At 37.3% G+C, this 20,619-nt stretch overlaps 1 protein-coding gene across 4 annotated transcripts in view; it reads left to right on the forward strand.

Annotated features, from left to right (window-relative positions):
• osbpl9 (oxysterol binding protein-like 9) overlaps positions 1–19,984 on the forward strand; it is a 51,714-nt gene extending 31,730 nt beyond the window's left edge. For 2 of the 4 annotated variants that reach the window (XM_052094333.1, XM_052094334.1), the window contains 15 exons: positions 2,782–2,875; positions 3,100–3,204; positions 9,992–10,151; positions 10,716–10,822; positions 11,405–11,523; positions 11,610–11,695; positions 12,602–12,782; positions 13,728–13,812; positions 13,980–14,090; positions 14,205–14,268; positions 14,365–14,505; positions 14,880–14,958; positions 15,045–15,136; positions 15,936–16,071; positions 17,741–19,978. In XM_052094333.1, coding sequence (XP_051950293.1) covers positions 2,782–2,875; positions 3,100–3,204; positions 9,992–10,151; positions 10,716–10,822; positions 11,405–11,523; positions 11,610–11,695; positions 12,602–12,782; positions 13,728–13,812; positions 13,980–14,090; positions 14,205–14,268; positions 14,365–14,505; positions 14,880–14,958; positions 15,045–15,136; positions 15,936–16,071; positions 17,741–17,815 — 1,635 coding nt within the window. In that variant the 3' untranslated portion in view covers positions 17,816–19,978. Of the gene's footprint in view, positions 1–2,781; positions 2,876–3,099; positions 3,205–9,991; positions 10,152–10,715; positions 10,823–11,404; positions 11,524–11,609; positions 11,696–12,601; positions 12,783–13,727; positions 13,813–13,979; positions 14,091–14,204; positions 14,269–14,364; positions 14,506–14,879; positions 14,959–15,044; positions 15,137–15,935; positions 16,072–17,740 lie in introns of all 4 variants that reach the window. The other 2 variants (XM_052094332.1, XM_052094331.1) reach the window with 2 other exon arrangements.
• Positions 19,985–20,619: the final 635 nt, after the last annotated feature.

A 20,619-nucleotide genomic window follows, 5' to 3' on the forward strand; every position in this document is an offset into this window, starting at 1 on the left:
CAATTGTACAGAGCAGTTATCTGAGTTACCATAGGCTTTGTCAGTTCAAACTAATCTGGCCATTCTCTGTTGACCTCTCTCATCAATCTCTCATCTTCTGCAGAACTGCCGCTCACCGGCATGATTGTTGATGCCAGAAGAGCCGGATTGAGTATTTCTGTAACTGCTATTCTCCTGGGATTTTCACACACAACAATCTATAGAATTTACTCTGAATGGTGCCAAAAACAAAAAACGTTGAGTGAGCGGCAGTTCTGTGTTGATGAGAGAGGTCAACAAAGAATGGCCAGAGTAGTTCGAACTGACTACAGTAACTCAGATAACCGCATTCAGAGAAGAATATCATCTCTAAATGCAATTATGAGATGCGAGTTGGTGCTCTTTTGGTGGGACGAGGGGGACATACACAATATTAGGGAGGTGGTTTTAATGTTGTGTCTGATCAGTGTAGATTATTTTTATTGTGAAAAGCAGTCCAATGGAAAGGAGGAGGTGAGAACCAGCCTGGCGATATAAACAATATTTTAATGATTAATTAAACAAAAGACAAATACACACACACATGTGTTCTCTCTCTCGTCGCACCACCATCCGCAATCGGCCTTTATCCCTCTCTGAGGCTTAATTAGCCTGATAAGGGACCAGGTGTGTATAATCACGACCCGGCCCCGCCCTCCGCCCTGTCACATATTGTTTCAGCACCTTAAAGTGTATTTCACCCAAAAATGAATATTCTGTTATCATTTGCTCACTCCAATGTGGTTTCAAACCTGAACATGTATTTCTTATATGGAAACTGTGTGCTTTATAAGTCTTCTGAAGTCATATTATAGCTTTGTGTGTCAGACTGAAAATGAAGCAGTTATGGACCCTTTTCACATTTTTGGGTTTGGAACTCGCTAGTAAACTCAAGTGGGAAAAACTTCTGTAGTGGTATATGGGAGACCATAGCAAATATTATTTTTGCCTTCCCATTTGATCCCACAGCAAAATAAATAATCCACTATTACGTTTCCATGACTTTCCAAAAGAGGAAAAACTAGAGAGTGATCAGTCTATCCCCTTGGATTTTTATCAGCAGCTGTGTTGCTGTGCTCGCCTCCATGAGCCTGTAACGCCAGACCAGACCTGTGTTGGTGGAGGAATTGCTGAAAATTACCTAAGAATCTTTGTAGATGGGTTATTAATGTTTTCCTTGTCATGTGTGTGTTTATTTACTGGGAGCTGTTTGGTTTTTGAATCCCAAAGAGCTGTAGTAATAACTGTCAAATAATGAAACGCTTCAACTCGTAAAATTACTTGCACTATTTTATTAAACATAAATGCAAATAGATCATATGTACCAGATTTGTTCACTGATTCGTTCAGTCAATTTTTGTAAATCACACCTTAACAAGTATATAGTAACAAATTAATGTCTTTTGTGTTTTGAGTGAGTCATTAAACCATTGATAAAGCACTGAGTCGTTAACAGATGGATCAAGTCTAATTCTACTTTATAAAAATGTGTGTATCTGCAAATCTACTAAGAGAATTCAGCAGAGTGTTTAAGCATCATAAGCGTTTTCCCCACAAATGACAACAAAGCATAGTTATCATTTTGTGTACTGCTGTCCATGACTATACAAAAAGTCAACAATATTAGCCTAAAAATAATAAGTGATTCAAATACGTCTTGATGTCATTGTCAAGTCATCAGTCACTTTTACTCCTACTTCACCCAGCCACTTTCTCTCCTTGTTGAATGAGATTACCAAAGTAAAAAAACAGCATACCTCCTCCGCTCCTTCAGTTGGTCAACAGATCCTGATCCTCACTCATTCAGTGAAGGGGCGTATTTGTTCAGTGGGTCAAACCAATAATATGCTCCTTCACAGCCCACATTCGACTGCCATTGGCTCGTGCTATAGTCAGTCTTTACAGGCATGAAAAGCCACCAAAGCAATCTCCCACTTCAAACTAGAGCTCATTGGCTTTGAAAGGGAGAGATGTCAGTGAACAGGAAATATGAGTCAGTGTATGGAGGGGAACAAGAACAATTCATTCACTTAAAAGATTAGTTTAAAAAGACACATTTGTTCACAAACAAATAATCACTACTGCACGCACTAGGTGCAAGCGTTACGTTGCATCAAGAATATTAATGAACCTTGTGAAATTTTTATCAGCTGCGCTAATAGGTTAATTCATATAGGGGAACACTGGAGATGGATCATGCAGTCAAAAGAAAGAATAATGCCATATTTACTGGCACTCAGAAACTTTATTTGAAACAATTACTGCAGTTTTTTTGGAAATGCAAGGATAATTAACACTAACAATAATGTTATAAATGAACAATAAATTAAAAAAAAAAACATTTGAAAATATAAAAACTGTTTGAATCTAAATTACTGCTAAAATGAGACGGAAATGCGTCATTACAGTCTGTGAAAGTGGCTATTCACACAAAACTAGCATACAGCTTCAGAAGACTTGGAATTTTGTGCCTTTTAGAGTCCTTTTAACCCCTTTTATTATACTGTCACGGTGCCTTTTTGTCATTTTGTAATGTTTGGAATGATGTTGAATAAACTGATGACTGAATGCTTATTTTTAGTGAAATATTTCTTTTACCAGATCTGCATAGTAACTCAAGATCACAAGTAATGTATGGTCCCCTGAGGATTCCTATGATAGTTGGGTTGGGCGTTGAGACTGAACACTCCTGCGAGAGGTTTTATTTATAATGTGTATTCCTATGAGAACTGTGTTTTGTTTTGTATCTGTGGTTTTCTGCAGAGCACTATAAACCCAGTGGATGGGCTATTTCAACCTAACCCTCTCAACACCTCTGCAGTCAGTGCCATGCCAATGCAGACCACTCTCCCCACAGGTGAGCTGTCGCTCTCTCTCTCTCTCTCTCTCTCTCTCTCTCTCTCTCTCTCTCTCTCTCTCTCTCTGCATGTCCTTCTTTAAAAATGTCACATGCTCTTGTTGATGGCTTCTCTGCATTGCCCTCCACTGATTTAGAAGCTCAGAGTTTAGATTTGGTTTGCAAATTCTGCGTGTATGTATTTTAAAACCAAGGTCACATAAGGGGTGTGTTTTTATCCACAGATGGAGCTCAGGTTTGTAAAACGGAACAGAGGCCTTCTTCTTTACCCATGGGTCCTGTTGTCTCTGTGATGGGCAGCCTTCAGACACTCACTCCCAACAGCACAGGTACAAAACAATAGTCAGCCAGTCATGAAAGGTACCTAGTGTACTAGGTAAAAAGTCAAACTAAAATATTATGAGCATTGGCGTGAAACTAAACTCATATTTATTTGGAAAATTACTCTAGTGGGAAAGTTATGGATATATGTTTGTTATTTAGCAGGTAAAAGCTGCTAAATAAGAAGGCAAACCGTTAAAAAAGCAGTATATTAGGATGAATCTTAAAGTGAAAAGAGTACATTCAATTCTATCATTCAAATTTTGAAGACAATTCAGGAGGAGTCAGTTTGAAGGAGTCACCTTCAAATAGTCTGTGTGATGTGGCATTTGTTGAGCTTCAGATGCAGGTTTTTCTTTGCCTTTATTGTGTGCCGGTGGTGCTGGTTCACTAATCAGGGTTAGATTTTTCACAGGTTGTTAATCAAACAGCTTTACAGAAATAATTGGTGCTAGATTTCTAATATCTCTGTCCAAAAAAAATATTCAAATTAAAATATCCAAATAAACATTCAATAATTTATACCTCCAAATAATTTCTTAACCCTTCTACAGTCTTTGTTACAGCCTGATGCTCAGTATTTCTGGTCACATTTGACCGGATACAGTAATCGTGTATTTTATAAAAAAAATTTAAAGGGCACCTATTATGCCCCTTTTCACAAGATGTAATTGAAATCTTTGGTGTCCCCAGAATGTGTCTGTGAAGTTTCAGCTCAAAATACCCTACAGATCATTTATTATACCATGTTTAAAATGGCAATTTTTGGGTGAGAATAAAAACAAGCTGTTTTTGTGAGTGTGTCTTTAAATGCAAATGAGCTGGTGCTCCCCAGCCCATATTCGGAATAGGGCGGAGTTTTGACAACACTGCTTCAGATAACTAGACATAAGCAATATGACTGACAGCGAAAATAGTGGTGTTCAGCCAAAAATATATTATTATAAAAAAAAAAATACAAATCAAATCTTTCAAAATGACCAAAGACCGAAGAAGGTCTAAAAGGAATACTTAACCCAAAAATGAAAATTCTGTTATTATTTACTAAACCATTGTGTCTTTTCAAACCCTTTTGGACACTTTGGTCACTATGAACTGTCATTGTATGGCAAGAGCATTGTAATTATTCTTTAAAAATGTCTTCTTATGTGTTCCATGGTAGAATTAACAGCACACAGGTTTGGAGTGACGTGAGGATGAGTAAATAATGACAGCGTTTTCCTTTAAGAATTGTAAACTGTTATTTTTGTTTTACTATTTTGCTATAACTTCATACTCCTATTTGAACTTATAACTTCTGTACTTTAAATGTTAGAAGAAGCAGTATTCCTGTAGTATTCCGCTGCAGTGGGGATGCCGACAGAGCTGTTCTCTCTGCAGTGAGTGTGTTTTCCCCTGACTATCATTAGTGCATCAGAGAGAGACCAGCTTCTGCTGAGGTAGTGGAGGACAAGCTGAGCTCAGCAAAATCACAACAGATCGGTAGCAATCTGGACAGCAGGGCAGGAAACTAGACATAAAACAATCAAGTTCTTGAATCTGAACAAACTACAGACTGTGAATTAGGATTCCATTTAAATTTAGACCAAAAGTGCTTGCGTTTTCAATAGAGCTGATTTACGTGGAAAGGTTTGTGGGCAGACTTACCAGCATGAAGAAACTTTTTATTTATTAGACTGACGGTCTCAGAATTACATTGATACTGTCACTGTGTTCATATCAGCAATTCATATCAGCTGTTTCATCTTTGTATTGCTAAGATATTTTTCCTACAATGCTTTACAATACTGTATTTATGAAACACTTTAATATCCTAAATGACCAAATTAACTAATTTATGTTCAATGTCTGACAATATGTTACTAAATAATTCCATAAGTATATTTTTCATTAGTATCAAAGGTATATTATGGCTTTAAAGGTGCACTCAGTAACTTTTGTCTTTGTGTCATCTTGGATTTACACTGACACCTAGCGGCTTGGATGTAGCATCCAGTGTTGTAGTCAAGTCACTAGATCTCGTGTCTGAGTTGAGTCCAAGTCCGAGTCCAAGTCACCAATATTGAGTCTGACGCCGGTTTCACACTGCACGCGTTAGCAGAGCGTAAGCAGCGCAGGAGCAGTGCATACGGTGAGCGGAAGCAGGACACGTGCGTTTTGCTTTCATACTGACAGCGTTTGACGCGCGCGGCGTGTTTACAGACAAAGTAGGCTACACTATAATGGGTAAGTTGGCATTGCTTTATTTCGTTTTCAAATACATTTATATTATATTATTATAATAATATTAATATAATATTATATAACTTTTGGTTCATCTTTGTTTTTGTTGACCGTGTAGTGCGAGTTGTTGATAGAAGGAAGGCCATTGCGCTGTATTTGCTATTACGAAGACTACGGAAAAGACGCAGACTTTGGGTTCACTCCATGAACCGACGAAGGAGAGAATATGGTGCATATTACCATCTTGTCGCCGAACTCCGTCTTGACTGTGACCGACACCTAAACTTCTTCAGGATGAATGCAGAGCAAGTGGATCACATTCTTTCCCTGATTGTAGGCCAACTAACAAGGCAAACAACAAACTACAGGCAGTCCATTGAACCCAAGCAGCGACTTGCAGTTACATCTGCTTCTCTTATTTATGTGTGTTTACTGTGTGCAAAATGTAAATAAATGCTTACATTTGTTGTTTCTTGGAGAAAGATTTTTTATTTAGATTGTTGAAATGTCTGATACACATCTAATTTACAAACATTACCCATCATGAACATCTTAAAGATAATTCATAAATGTGTGTAATAACAAACAGCACAGTTTCTCGAAAATTCAACAAAATCATGCATACTGAATGTGTGCTATAATAACATGTCTATTCTATTTCACTTTCTATATTGAGTTAAGTTGTTTGGGCCAGGGAAAGGTTGTCAAAAACACTTTTAAATTACTTACCATCGGCACCAAGAGCTACTGCAACTTCATCCCATGCCTTTTCCTTTGCCTGTGAGTCTTTATAAAGCATATTTCGTGGATCATAAATAACTGAACGTTTCTCAACCTCCACAATGAGACGAGTGTCGTCCATTATTATATTTTCAGGTGCACTCGACCATGCCGGCTGTGACACCACGTGCTTTTGTTTATGATTGTCAGCATGACATCCTTATGACAATATATATATATATATATATATATATATATATATTAGTTATGTGTATATACATTTATACATTAAATTAATCTAACTTAAACTAAACTGGCAGTATAAATTATTTAAACTTGTTTTTGTAGTTTGGGCAACAAGTTTGTTTTTGGACATTTGTTATCTTTTTAAATTGATGAAGGTCATTTGATTGACTGTTTAAAACACAATAGATATCATCAATGCGCTTTTGGTAACTGCTGTGTATTTTTGCCATGATCAATGCATTGTCACTTTAATTCAGCGTAAGCCGCGCGTCAAAAATAGACAGGACGCCGAAACAATCGCGGCACTGCTGCTCCTGCTCTGCTCCTGCTACGCGCTGCCGCGCCGCCTCTGCGTGCGGTGTAAATGCTCTAATCTGTTAACATGGGCGCCGAAAAGAATACGCGCTGCTTACGCGCTGCTAACGCGTGCAGTGTGAAACCGGCGTGAGTCTGAGTCATACAAGTTAGAGTTACAAGTCCTTGTCTGTGTCATAAAATAAGCAAAGCCAATTTAAGTTTATTGGCCCACACACACACACACACATTCAGCCTTTCTAAGTGTATTGTACAAGAAAACATACTGGTAATGGGCTATCCCATTCTACAGGTGAAACAGGCGGCTGCCCAGGGCCCCAACGTGCCTGGGAGGGCCCTGGAAAGGAAGCGAACATGTGCAAAGTAAACAAACAAGTTATAATATCAAGAAAGATTGATGACTTTTATTTTACATTTTCAAAAGTCCTATGGTTTATATCGTGCTTACAAGAGAGCATGCAATACGCATGGACCTGATCATTTAAAATACAACATCACAATGACGGTGAAAAATACAAATAACATTTTAAGTATAAAATGAGTGATGAATAATCACTAAAAGACAAATAACTGAAAGTTACATCAAATAAAATAATAGAAGTATATCTAAAACTGTCAAGAAGTAAAGCTAAGCAGTGCACACTAATCTGCATAATTTATTCATAACGCAAAGTATTGCTGGAAAATCGAGCGCGGCTTCTTATAACTATTATTAGATACAGATAGCACATCTTGCTTTATAATGTACACACCTGACAGAAACACAGGAAATAAGTTGTAAAAATATTGCTTTATGGCTATTTGAGTCTTCGAAGCTTATTTTGTGTAAAAGAGAGCAGAAACAGCGCTTGACAAATCATTAGGGATTTTCACGTTTTAACAAAAATAATCTGCTGGGGAAGGAATTCAGACACTGCCGATATAAAGACGGAAAAACTTGCATAGGTTGAAAATATTAGCAATTAATCTGGAAAATAGCCAAACCATCATTTCTGCAAAGATCTCTGCTCTCTAAGAGGTATATGTTTATTCTTTACATTTGTTTACAAATATATATTTTGATGCCCTATTTAAAACATGTAATTTATTTATAGTAATTTCTACATATATAATAGTCCATTTTTAACATTAGAAATGGTACAAGTTAACATTAGTTAATACAATATGAATAAACAATTGTATATTTAGTAATTGACATTAGTCAAGATTAATAAATGCTGGAAAATTGTATTATACATTGTTAATGATACCTAATGCAAACATTGTTGTAAAATGTTACCCAGAAATTATCATACTTGCAGTTTCCATGACCTCATATCATTCGAGACATTGGTTTATTTGTACTTCTAAAAATAAGTTGAAAGGTGATCATAATAAGGTGATAAAATGGTGACTTGTCACAGCATCTACAATGCACATATTGCATGCCTGTACATTTTAACCTAACATCTTCATTTTGGGGGAAAAAGCTGCTGGACACGTTATTTGGCATCTATTGAGCTATACAGTGTAGCGCTTCTTTTTTTAGTGCTTTTTATTTTAAAAATCTGCTCATTGCGTTTGCAATGGTTCTAGGATATTTTAAAGTTTGGAACATCTGTTAACATGATTTTAGTGTGATAAAAATCGCTTTCCAATCGTATCTGTGTAAAGTTATATCCAATATTACAACATTGTTGTCATGATGACGTGTTAAATACCGTAAAGCCAGTAAATCCCTGATTTATCACACTAAAATTGTGGTAACACATAAAACATTTATGTATTGTGGCTACACTTTTAAAACAAATATACTGTAACCCGCACAAGAAGAGACAGTCACAATGTAAGTCAAACTGCGTTTTATTGCAGGCAGGCAAAAGTACAATCTAGGGGCAAATCCAGTGAAGAGTAGTCAAGGGGAGCGAGAGGTCGAAGCCGGGAATCGGAGAATATAAAAGGGGAAAATCCAAAGAGAGAGGTCGTGGAAAGCGTAGGGTCAAAGCCGGGGTAATCAGAATCAGCGAGACGGGACTAGTGGGAGCAAAAGACAGGGGAACAAGGGGAGCTGGCAAGCTAAGGGGTAAACGAGAGGAGTACTAAACTAGACGAGACTAGCGGGGGGCAAAGAGATGGGAAACTAAACACAATAACCAACAAGCGGGAGACGAGTGTGCTGTGATATTTATAGGGGAAGGTGCAGGTGTAAACAATGAAAGGTGATGAGACGAGTGCAGGTGGTCATAATGTTCTGGCCATAGGAGCGTGCATGAGAGCCCGCAGGGGGGAGATAGTGTACGAGCGTGTGAGCTCGTAGGAGCAAAAACGAGCGTGCAAGCTCGAGCGAGCAAAACGAGCGAGGAAGCTCGAGGGGGCGGAGCGAGGAAGCGGGAAGCGAGCGAGTACACTCGCGGAGTGCGTGTGTGTGCTCGGTGAAGACGAGCGTGCGCGTGAGCTGGACGAAGGGTAGCGCGTGTGCGTGCTCGAGGAAGCGGGGATGGGGCAGAGGAGCATGGTTCGTGACATATACGTTACTTATACTTTTGTGGACTGGGCCCATTTACTTCCATTGAAAGCCCTGACAGTTTTTTGTTTTTTTTTGTTTTTTGTGGTAATCAACATTATGCCTCAAATGCTTTTGATTGAGCTTAACTTGTACTGAACCTGGTACATTCCTTGAATAATTAAGTAGAACTTAATTATGTAATTACATATCAACATTCAACATTAATGTGAAAACTTATGTGAGACCGCAGGTTTTTGTAAAGTCGCTTTGGTAAGAAAGGTTTGGCATTTGCATAAGAGTGATTGGCAGTGATGGTGGGCGTGACCCTTGTATTTGAATATTCATGTTTTGTGGGAAGAAATAAAACAGCGAAGGTGGATTCAAGTTTAAAAGGTTCAGCCTACTAGTGCTCAAACAGTGGCTTTTGATAAGGTCGAACTGAATGTTTTGTGTTAAAGATTGTTGAATAGGTCACCATAGATGTGTATGGGGTGGCTGATGTTATTATGTAATGCCACTGACATGTTGCTAGTTTTAGCAATCAGAGCTTGTGCTTGTGTAATCAGCTGTGTAGGATATTGCTAACTATCTAGAGGAGCTCATGGATCATGCTGTTTATTTGAAGCAGATTATGCCACCCACTTATTCAAAAGCACAAAACCTCAACCCATAACAGGAAGCTAATCTGACCGTTGGCAGTGGTGGTTTTAGTTTTTAAATGAGTGGTATACTCAAGAGTTCCCCAGCACACACACTCAATATATTGACACACATGTATTGGTTAATTTTCTTGCTTTTATTTTCAGGGAGTGGTCCCTCAGCTCCTAGCAGCAGTGGAACGTCGCCCAGCCACATGAACGTACCACCTCACACCATTCCTGACTTCTCTTATTCCAGTAGCGAAGACGAGTTTTACGACGCGGATGAGTTTTATCAGAACAGCACCTCACCGAAACACTGCATAGAGTGAGTTACACACAGAAAATCCATCAATCACTGTGAAGTGTGAGTTATATACATGCATACAAACACACCATGGATTGAATTACATTAATGCATATATAAACACACACTCATTTTACAATTAGAACCTATTAAAACAGTAACACTTTACAATAAGGTTCTGTTTGTTAACATTAGTTAAAGCACTATGCACTAACAATGAGCAATTCTATTGTTATTAACTAAAATTAACACAGATTTATAAATGCTGTATAAGCATTACCATTTAAACAATGCTGGATGAGTAAATTATAGTATCACCTGCCCACACACACATTAACCGTAGCACTGAATAGAGAAAAAACAATACTGCTTGGAGATAAACACACTCATACTACCCCGCAATTTTCTGCATAACACCAAAATAAACACTCTGACCTAATTAAAATGGTGCATGGACACAGTTACACTCATACTTACCCGCATATAAACACACACACACACACACACACACAATCTCCTGCATCTCCACATCAAATATCCTGGGAATAAACATAATGTTCTTGTTTGTTGTGTTTGTGAATCCAGCCTGAACAGAAATGCTGCTGTGAGCAGCGAAGACAGTACACCGCTAAAACGACCAGACACCAACGAATCCATCAACTCCTCAATGTCTAATGGCACCACTGATGCAGGTACACAAAACGCACATCTTGCACATTTAAAGGGATGGTTCAGCCAAAAATACAAACCAGTTTAACTTTCTGTTGTGGAACACAAAAGAAGACATATAGCAGAATGTCCAAGCTGCTCTCTTCCATACAATGAATGTGGATGGGGACTAAAGGCTGTAAAGCTGTAAAAAGCACCATAAATTTAGTTAATGAGATTCTTCTGAAGCCAAATGATAGTTATGTGAGGAACAGACTGAAATTTGAGTCATTACTCACTGAAATTCTTGCTTTATAGCCGTGGTCACCATTCACTTTCATTGTATGGAAAAGAGCAGCTTGGAAATGTTGCTGGAAGTAACTCCTTTTGTGTTCCATAGAAAGAAAGCCATACAGGTTTGGAACGACATTATGCTGAGTAAATAATTTTTTGGGGAGGGAGAGTGATTCCTTTACATGTTCACTAGACTGCACCATTGCAAATAACATGTTTGTTTTGTGACTCTTTTCTCAGTGCTGCTGTTAATTATTTGTTTGCTCTATTTTTACATTAAATAAGACATTCAGTGTTCTTTTGGTTTATGTGTGTGTTCATGTTTTTCTCAGATCAGTTTGACAGTCATGATGAGAAGGATGATGAGGGAGAGGGCGAATCTGTGGAAGAACACAAGAGTGTCATCATGCATCTCCTCTCTCAAGTGCGACTGGGCATGGATCTTACCAAGGTAAACACAAACAAGCTCTTTCTCATTCTTCTGTTTTTTTTTTTTTCCTTTCATTTCTACCTCTTATCTTCCTTTTTCATCCTCAGGTTGTCTTGCCGACATTCATCTTGGAACGAAGGTCGTTACTGGAAATGTATGCTGACTTCTTTGCACACCCGGATTTGTTTGTAAGGTAATGTTCCCTTCAGACGGCATGCTTACTGTTCGTTCACTGACTGTCTGGTGCAGATTGCACACAAAAATGGAAAGTGCCTTCTTGATCTCGCAAGCTCTAGTCAGATTGGCTTACTTTACACAACTTCCTGTGGTAAAATCACTGGATCTTCTTTTTTTTATTAAGTCCATCTGGAAACAAAGTCATTTTAGGTACAGGGTTGGGGACCAAAGTGCTTTTGAGGATGAAATAATCACTCAATTTGCACTTAGTAGCAAGTTAACTTGATAACCACGAGCATATCTGTATATATTTCAATTTATTACACAATTCTGTAAAAAGTCTGCAAAATAGTTTAAACTTATTCATTTTGGACTTCCTTTACCACTATTTTTCCAATGTTCATAGGGTCTCCCACTACATTATTTTCATTACTTTTTATTCATACTGGTTTATTATTATGACATCATCAATTGCAGATAAACCTCCCCCTAAATGGCACTTTCTGGAAAAAGTAATTGTGGTTAGTCACTTTACATATCAGTCAGGCAGTCTCTTGGGCAGAATATGCAGCAATGTGGATAAGCAAGTTCTGGGCTGCACTCGTCCTGTCTTGGATGTGGATCTGACAGTTGTGCTACCATATGGTCTTTCCTTTCTTAATTCCTGTAAATCTTGTAAAAAATGTATTAGAGCAGTGCTGTCATTATTGACTAGTTGAGCCTGAGCTCCAGCTCACAACTCTTGTGATTTACTTCTAATCAATAATTTTTCAGTCCAATCATAAATAACTCGTTTTGTCTTTGAGTGGATAATGTAGAGATTTTTTATTGTTTTTGTATTGAGCACTGCTGCAGTGCTCCCTCATAAATACTAGTACTTTGGCACTCATTTTTTAAATGATTTCGCTGGCATGCCCTACAGTATTGCTGATCAGCAGGATCCAAGGGACCGCATGGTGCAGGTGGTGAAGTGGTACCTCTCTGCCTTTCACGCTGGTCGGAAAGGATCTGTGGCCAAGAAGCCCTACAACCCCATTTTGGGCGAGGTGTTCTTCTGTCACTGGGACCTGCCCTCTGAATCCTCTGAGGATTCTTCTTCTTCTGTGAGTGTGTGTTTGAAGGTTTAAATGGATAGTTCACCCAAAAATGTGAATTATCTCATCATTTTCTCACCCTCATGCAATCCCAGATGTGTATGATTTCTTTCTTCTGCAGAACAAAAACAAAGATTTTTTAGAAGAATATCTCAGCTCTGTAGGTCCATACAATGCAAGTGAATGGTGACCAGACATTTGAAGCTCCATAAAGCACATTGGCAGTATAAAAGTAATCCATATTACTCCAGTGGTTAAATCCATATCGTCAGAAGTGATCTGATAGGTGTGGGTGAGAAACAGATCAATATTTATGTGTTTTTTAACATAAATCTCCACTTTCACTTTCAGAATGTTAAAGAATGTGAAAGTGGAGATTTATGGTAAAAAAGGACATAAATATTCATTGGTTTCTCAGCCACATTAATCGCATTGATTCTGAAGATATGGATTTAACCACTGGAGTCATATGGATTACTTTTATGCTGCCTTTATATGCTTTATTTGGCTGGTCATCATTCACTTGCATTGTATGGACCTACAGAACTGAGATACTCTTCAAAAAAATCTTTGTTTTTGTTCTGCAGAAGAAAGAAAGTCATACACATCTCGGGTGACATGAGGGTGAGTAAATGATGAGAGAATTAACATTTTGGGGGTGAAATATCCCTTTAAGGAGTTGTTCACACTGAATGTGTTTTTCAAAGAAGAGAATGTTTGCAGTAATTTATCTTATTTGGTGCAATGAACTAAGATGAGCAGCTTCTTTTTCAATAGAAATGTTGGAATCTAGAATCAAATAAAGATGACAGTGGGATGAATAGAATTATAGTGTTCCCTGTAATTGTATTATATTTTATCTTTCTATCTATCTCTCTCTCTCTCTCTCTCTCTCTCTCTCTCTCTCTCTCTCTTTGTCCTGCTCTCTCTCTGTCTCACTGACTGTCTTTCTAGGAGTCTGTATCAGAGGGGCCAGTGCCGTGGAGTAGCAAGAACAGTGTGTCATTTGTGGCGGAGCAGGTTTCTCACCACCCTCCCAGTGAGTGCTCAACTTACTAGTCATAATTGATTGATAAATTTAAAGACTTCAAGAATCAAAGTTGCGAACAAGACCCCTCCACCCTCCCATATTTTACCCATTTCCTTATACTTTGTTACTTAGTCTATTGATTTTTGTTTTCTTAGTGCATTTTTTTTTTTCTCCAGTATCTGCATTTTATGCAGAGTGTTTCGGGAAAAAAATCCAGTTCAATGCCCACATCTGGACAAAATCGAAGTTCCTTGGAATGTCTATTGGTGTCCATAATATTGGTCAAGGTAGGCAGGGACAGTCAATTGACAATAGTTACTGCAGTGTTCAATTCTCAATAGTAATAAAGTTGCTCATCAGCACAACAGCATTGCTTAATTGTCCTCTCCTTTCTACCGTAGGTTGTGTGTCTTGTCTTGAACATGATGAGCATTATATTCTTACTTTTCCCAATGGCTATGGAAGGTAAGCATTGTCTGCTTCTATCTCTGTTTTTGAGATGAGTATTATGCTATTATATAAGAGTTGGGGCATCTCATCCATCCAACTGTGCCCTCATAGGTCAATCCTCACTGTTCCATGGGTGGAGCTTGGTGGGGAGTGTAATATTTCCTGTTCCAAATCTGGCTACAGTGCCAATATAGTTTTCCACACCAAACCATTCTACGGAGGAAAGAAGCACAGGATAACTGCTGAGATTTTGTAAGTCAAGGTGATATTTATAAGAGAGAGTTCACTTCAAAATGAAAATTCAGTCCTCATTTACTCACCCTCAAGTTGTTCCAAACCCGTATGGCTTTCTGTCTCTGTGGAACACAAAAGGAGATGTTTGGCAGAATGTTAGCCACAGTCACCATTCACTTTCATTGCTTCTTTTTCCCTTACAATGAAAGTGAATGGTGACTGAGACGTCGTTCTGCCAAACATACCCAAGTCATATGGGTTTGGAACATCATGAGGGTGAGTAAATAATGACATATTTTAAATGTTTGTGTAAACTGTCCCTTTAAGCATCAGATGCTTTAATATCCATTTAAATTGAAAGCACTCAATATTCAAACTGTTTCCTCTTTCAGTGCCCCCAATGATAAGAAGTCATTCTGCTCCATTGAGGGAGAGTGGAATGGAGTGATGTATGCAAAATTGGCTACCGGGGTAAGTTTGAGCCTAGAGAAGCAAGAACATGAATTGCATTACATTAAGATTAAAACTGAAGTAGGATTTTTTTGTTTTCCTCCCAGGAAAATGCACTCTTCATTGACACTAAGAAAATGGGCATTGTTAAGAAGAAGGTGCGGAAATTGGAGGACCAGTTGGAGTATGAATCCAGATGGTGTGTGGTTCTTTTCTGACAAGCTTTTTCCGCCACTAACTGTTTTATTCATCTATATTATTCTGAAACTGGGTTTGCCGCAGCTGTAAACATCTCCAAAGTCCATTTTCTCTCAAGCTGCAGTCCAGATTCATTATTAAAATGCTTTTTTATCTTGGGCTGCACTCCATGGGAAGTCATGGGCAACCAGCCTTGAAAACCCATTTAACTTTCTATATAAGAATGAACTTTCATGCCGCAGGTTCTTAAATCTGCCTCATTGATTTTCTGCATGAGGTCTCGTACTTTTTCCACTTGATTTTGGGAGGTATTAATGTATCTCTAAAGCCAGTTCTGTTCAGTTTTGTTGTAGTTTTTGTTATTTTAGCTGTCTTTACTCCGTGTCTATACCAAATGTTAGCGGAGCCTTAAAAACCTTGTTATTTTCTGGTCTCTGGCTTTCTTCTTTCTTTTTTTCAAACAATATCTATACCTAGTTGTAGCAATACTAACATTGATTGTGCAATTATTGCATTTTTCGAAAACAACCCAAGCAACATCTGTTTTTATACCAATGGATTTCGGGTGAGAACTAAGTAGGATTTTATTTTCATTTTACTGGTGTACTTAGCCTTGAGTTTTACAGCTGATTGATCTGTTAATGAACATTCTGAGATCAAATTCAGCTTTGACGCATCCAGTGTAGACACTGTGTTATTTGCTAAACTTCAGAAAGGCAGGTCAAGTGATGTGTTTTCTGCCTGGGTTCCTCTGTGAGATGAACTGATGCAGATCTGTTATTTCTCTGTCTGGCTTTCAGTCTGTGGAAGGACGTGACACTGAACCTGAAACTGAGGGACATCGACGCGGCAACGGAGGCCAAACACCGTTTGGAGGAGAAACAGAGGACGGAGGCCAGAGAGAGAAAGGAGAACGAATTGCAATGGGAGACAAGAGTAAGTGTCCTTATAGGGGAAATATAAATGCCAGTTTTAAAGCAAATCCTTTCAGCCATGACTATATTGTAGTATACCGTAGTAAAAACCATGGTTAATTTTCGTAAGGGTTAAACAAATGGGGTGACAGTGTTAAATTGAACATAAATGTATACTTAATATACACTAATACACTATAAAAACTACTATAAAACACCCTATATAACTGAATCGAAATATAGTGATAAACAGAAGCAATACACAATACACAAAGAAGACAAAGTCCCTTTAAGGTAGTATTATCTCATCAACTAAATCCATAGTACATAAGGAAAAAGACGCATCGTGACGATAATTAAACGATTTTATTAAAGCAAACTATTGATTAAAAATTGTGAGGAAAACATAATACTGCAAGATATTAACAGTGCATGATATCAATATAAGATGAAACATCTGTTTATAGAAGAACATATTGGATATGGATTTATCTAATCCAATAATCAAGTAGGTTGAGGATTTCTCCTCTTGAACTGCGGGAGTTAAACTTGGTGAATACTGGCAAAATTAACCGCTTTAAAACGAGTTGATTATCTTACTCAAATACATCCTATTATGAGATTAATCACTATATCCACAACAGCTATGCAATATTACAACTACATCTACTAAACAAGTCAAATTAATAAAGCATTAAGAATTCAGAATACAGAAAGCTAACCTCTAAAGAGTAGCTAGTACTTACGGATATTCATTACATGGTATTATTTCAGGAGAAAGTTTCCACAACAAGGACAGTTGTGCAGTATTTTGTATGTAGCATGTCTTCTGTATGATTTTTTTTTCTAAATGTTTGAATATTTACAGTTTTGTCTGTTAGTTTGACATATAGTTTTGTCATTTTGCACATTACTTTCATTGACTAAACAAGTTATATGCCATTTTTGTTAGAGTAAAACTGACTTTAATGAATGTGACATGACAAAATATGAAAACATTTTCATCAAAAGACTGAAACTGTGACTAAAACAAAAATGTTGTGGCTGGGGGGGGCTCAAGTGAATCAGTGAATCATTTATATGAACACATTTATTTGCATGAACTATCCACAGATATGACTCGCTAAAATGAATCAGAGTTCTCAAAACTAAATATAAAGGATTGTTTATTTGAACCGATTAATTTACACGACTGTCCGAAAGAACCACTTCACTAAAATGATTTGGTTTTCCCAGAGCTACATGAGAGGGAGAGAGAGAGAGAGAGAAAGAGAGAGAGAGAGGACAGTTTAGGGAAGTCCCTCATATCCATTGCAGCGTTCGCAATACAATGCAACAAATGTAGCATTTTGCAACGCTGCACAGCAACTTATAAAATTCTACTTGTTACTGAAAAAGCTGCACTGTGGTGAAAATAGCTGAACTACTATCACGCTACTGAAACGGTAATTAAGTTAGTAGTGTCGCTACTTTTAGTCAACTATTTCCCAACACTGATGAATTTTAGCACAACTGGAACTCTGTATTGACCAACAAGCACCCAAGACCAGAGCTATCCATTTTATAATATCGATTGTACCATTTTGAATAAGAGATGAAATTTACCTGAATTAAGCTGGCATAATTTTGGAACAACGCTTATATTAGTGTGTCATTAAAGTATATTCATTTTTTGTTTATGATCCCTGCAGTTGTTTCACGAGGATGGTGAGTGCTGGGTCTACGATGAGCCTCTTCTGAAACGACTAGCATCACAACGAGACTGAAGAAGTTTCCAAACTCTAGAAAGAGTCTAGAAAAGGAACTCTTGCAAACCACTTTTCTTATTCAGCCTGGGAATGACTAAATTAACCCTTAATGAACCCCTTTGCATTTTGAAGTTTGAACGAAGAATATATGAACTTAAATCAACACAAATAGAAAGATCTCCCTGCTCACTAGATCAAAACTTCCACCTCTCTACCACCCCTTGAAGATTAAAAAACACCACAAAGACACAGATGTGACTAGAAGCCCTTTAGCATCAAAACAAACAAACGCTCTTGTCTCGGCAGAGATGAACGAACCCAGGCATCACTTTCTTGCACTCCTGAGGGGTCGAGGTGTTTTTATCGAACAAACTCTGAAAACTACAGCGTTCTGAATCTCAGGGAAGCAGAGAACTGAGGATTGAAGGCTGTATTTCCTGATGTTAAACAAGCCTTAATGGTGGAACCACAAAAGAATACATGTAAAATGAGAAATTTTCACATACTGCTAGCTACAGCTATTTATATATAGAAGATGATATATTCTTGTTTTTCTTTTTCTCTAGGGCAATAGTAACTGTTTGCAAATACATACTTGACACAACCAGTCCCTTTACGTTCCACTCGATAATCTCACAGTTTTTCTGTTCGCTCACGTTGATGGAAACTTTTCCACTGTTTCATACAAGACATCTCACATTGGGGGACCAATGGTTAACCCAAACAATAAAATGTATCATTCACATTTTGGGTCTGAAAACTTTTAGATGACTTGTTGCCATGGCTAAAGTCCATTCCAATGTCTGTTTATTAAATTGTTTTGGAATAATGTTTTATATCATGCTCTGTAGAGCCTCAGGGAGGCTGTTTTTTTTTATAGATTGCTGCTTGGTATATCCATATTATAATTTATCAACTCCGTATATAGTTGGACTGTCCAACAGGAAATTGAAATCTTATGAGGTTAAGCTACGTTATCGCAAATTGCCCTGCAATCGTTCTTTCTGTGAAATGTCACATTTTAATCCAAATAAATATATTTCAAATAGTCATGTATTACAGAGATTGGATTCTCTTTTCCATCCATCCATGAGAAATTCCTACCAATTTCACCATGGTGAAAAACAGTGACATTTTAAAGCTACTATACTGCTTTTAAATGCAATATAATAGGTTACCAGTGTGTTAAAAATTACTCATATGTGAGGAATAAGAAAGCCTGGCTTGTTGCTGTGTTTACACTTAAAAGCATTGCAAGCAAAATCAGAGTGTATTATCCTTATTTTCAGAGATGCATTTAGGGAAAAACAGGCCATATGTATAACATACTGTTATGTCTACAAATGAATCTGAAATTGAGGCCTTGCCGTATGCAGTGAAGTTCACCTTCACCTAGTGTTGCTTTGCAAGAGCAATCCCAACAAACTTTTTGCCTGACAACAATTGATTGTACCAGATTTCCATGTATCAGAATATAATATTAAATCTCAGTGAGACCAAATTGTGTGAGAAGGTTGAATGCATTTCTTGTTACAGAGTACAGATAATTGAAATATTGAAACTGAATCATGCTGTAGTTACAGCTAGTATTTTGAATGAACACTATATTTTACTATGCCTTGGTTTGTTTTCTATAATATTTCCATTTCCATGAATTTTTATATTATTATTATTATGACCTGTCATAACAGGGAATTCATACATGTACCCATGTAACTTGCCTATGATGAATACAAAGCTGTGTGACGGCCACATGTGATAAAGCTTAGTGAACAGTGATGCTGATGCAAACTGGATAAAAATCACATTCTTGCAGGTGACCATCATTAGCATTTTAACAGATGTAACCTGTTGTAATCATTACTGACTAGATAATATAAAAAATTTGAGGTAACAGCTCCTAATTATTGCTTTTGCTGAAAAGTCTTGAAACTGTGAGCACCAATATATGGTGAGAATGAGAAAAACTTAGAATTGGGCTTAAAAACAATCTGTAACAATCTGAGAAAATTAAAGCCACTAAGTAAATCTCTAATCAAGCACCTACATGTGAGTCCATCTGTAACAAGGTCAAGTTGTGTCTGTTTGCAATGTCAATAATAGTGGTGCCTCTAACCACCTGTGACCACAGAACCTTTTAGAGGATTTTACAGTCAGTAGATGTTGAAGATTGCCTTCAGGTTCATTTTTAAAATCAAAAGTAGTTTATGTTAACAATAGTTAATGGACTATGAACTAACAATGAACAATTGTCATTTTTATTAACAAAGATTAATAAATGCTGTAAAACAATACATTGTTCATTGTTAGTTCATGATGCCTAATGCATTAAATAATGTTAAAAAATGGAACCTTACTGTAAAGTCTTGATATCAGTTCTATCTAAAATAATGCTTTTATTGTGTTAAAATATTTATTGTCAATCTTAATGCCACAAAGTTGGGTTCCAATACCAAAACATATATTTATGTATTACATGTGGATAACAAGTCAGTCCACTGGCGGCCATCTTTGTAACGCTCTCAGGCAGCTATGTATGTGAACAAACTTGCCTATGATACCCATTTATTTTTGAAGAATAAAAATCAGGTCCCTGTTATTCTAGAGGCATTAAAATAGTTTTCTGATGCATCAGGTTTATCAGTGAGATTATGGCTGTACATCAATTGGAAGAATTAAATATATGTGGAATAGAGGTTAAACAGGTGGTTAGATACTTAGGAATTTCGATCAGCAAATCGATTTCTTACTGCACAAAAATAAACATAAACTGAAATATTTTCAACTGTTAGCTCCAAAGAAACTTCTATTCAGGGTTGTGC

This window comes from Xyrauchen texanus, chromosome 27 (assembly GCF_025860055.1).
Source record: "Xyrauchen texanus isolate HMW12.3.18 chromosome 27, RBS_HiC_50CHRs, whole genome shotgun sequence".
Taxonomy (NCBI): domain Eukaryota; kingdom Metazoa; phylum Chordata; class Actinopteri; order Cypriniformes; family Catostomidae; genus Xyrauchen; species Xyrauchen texanus.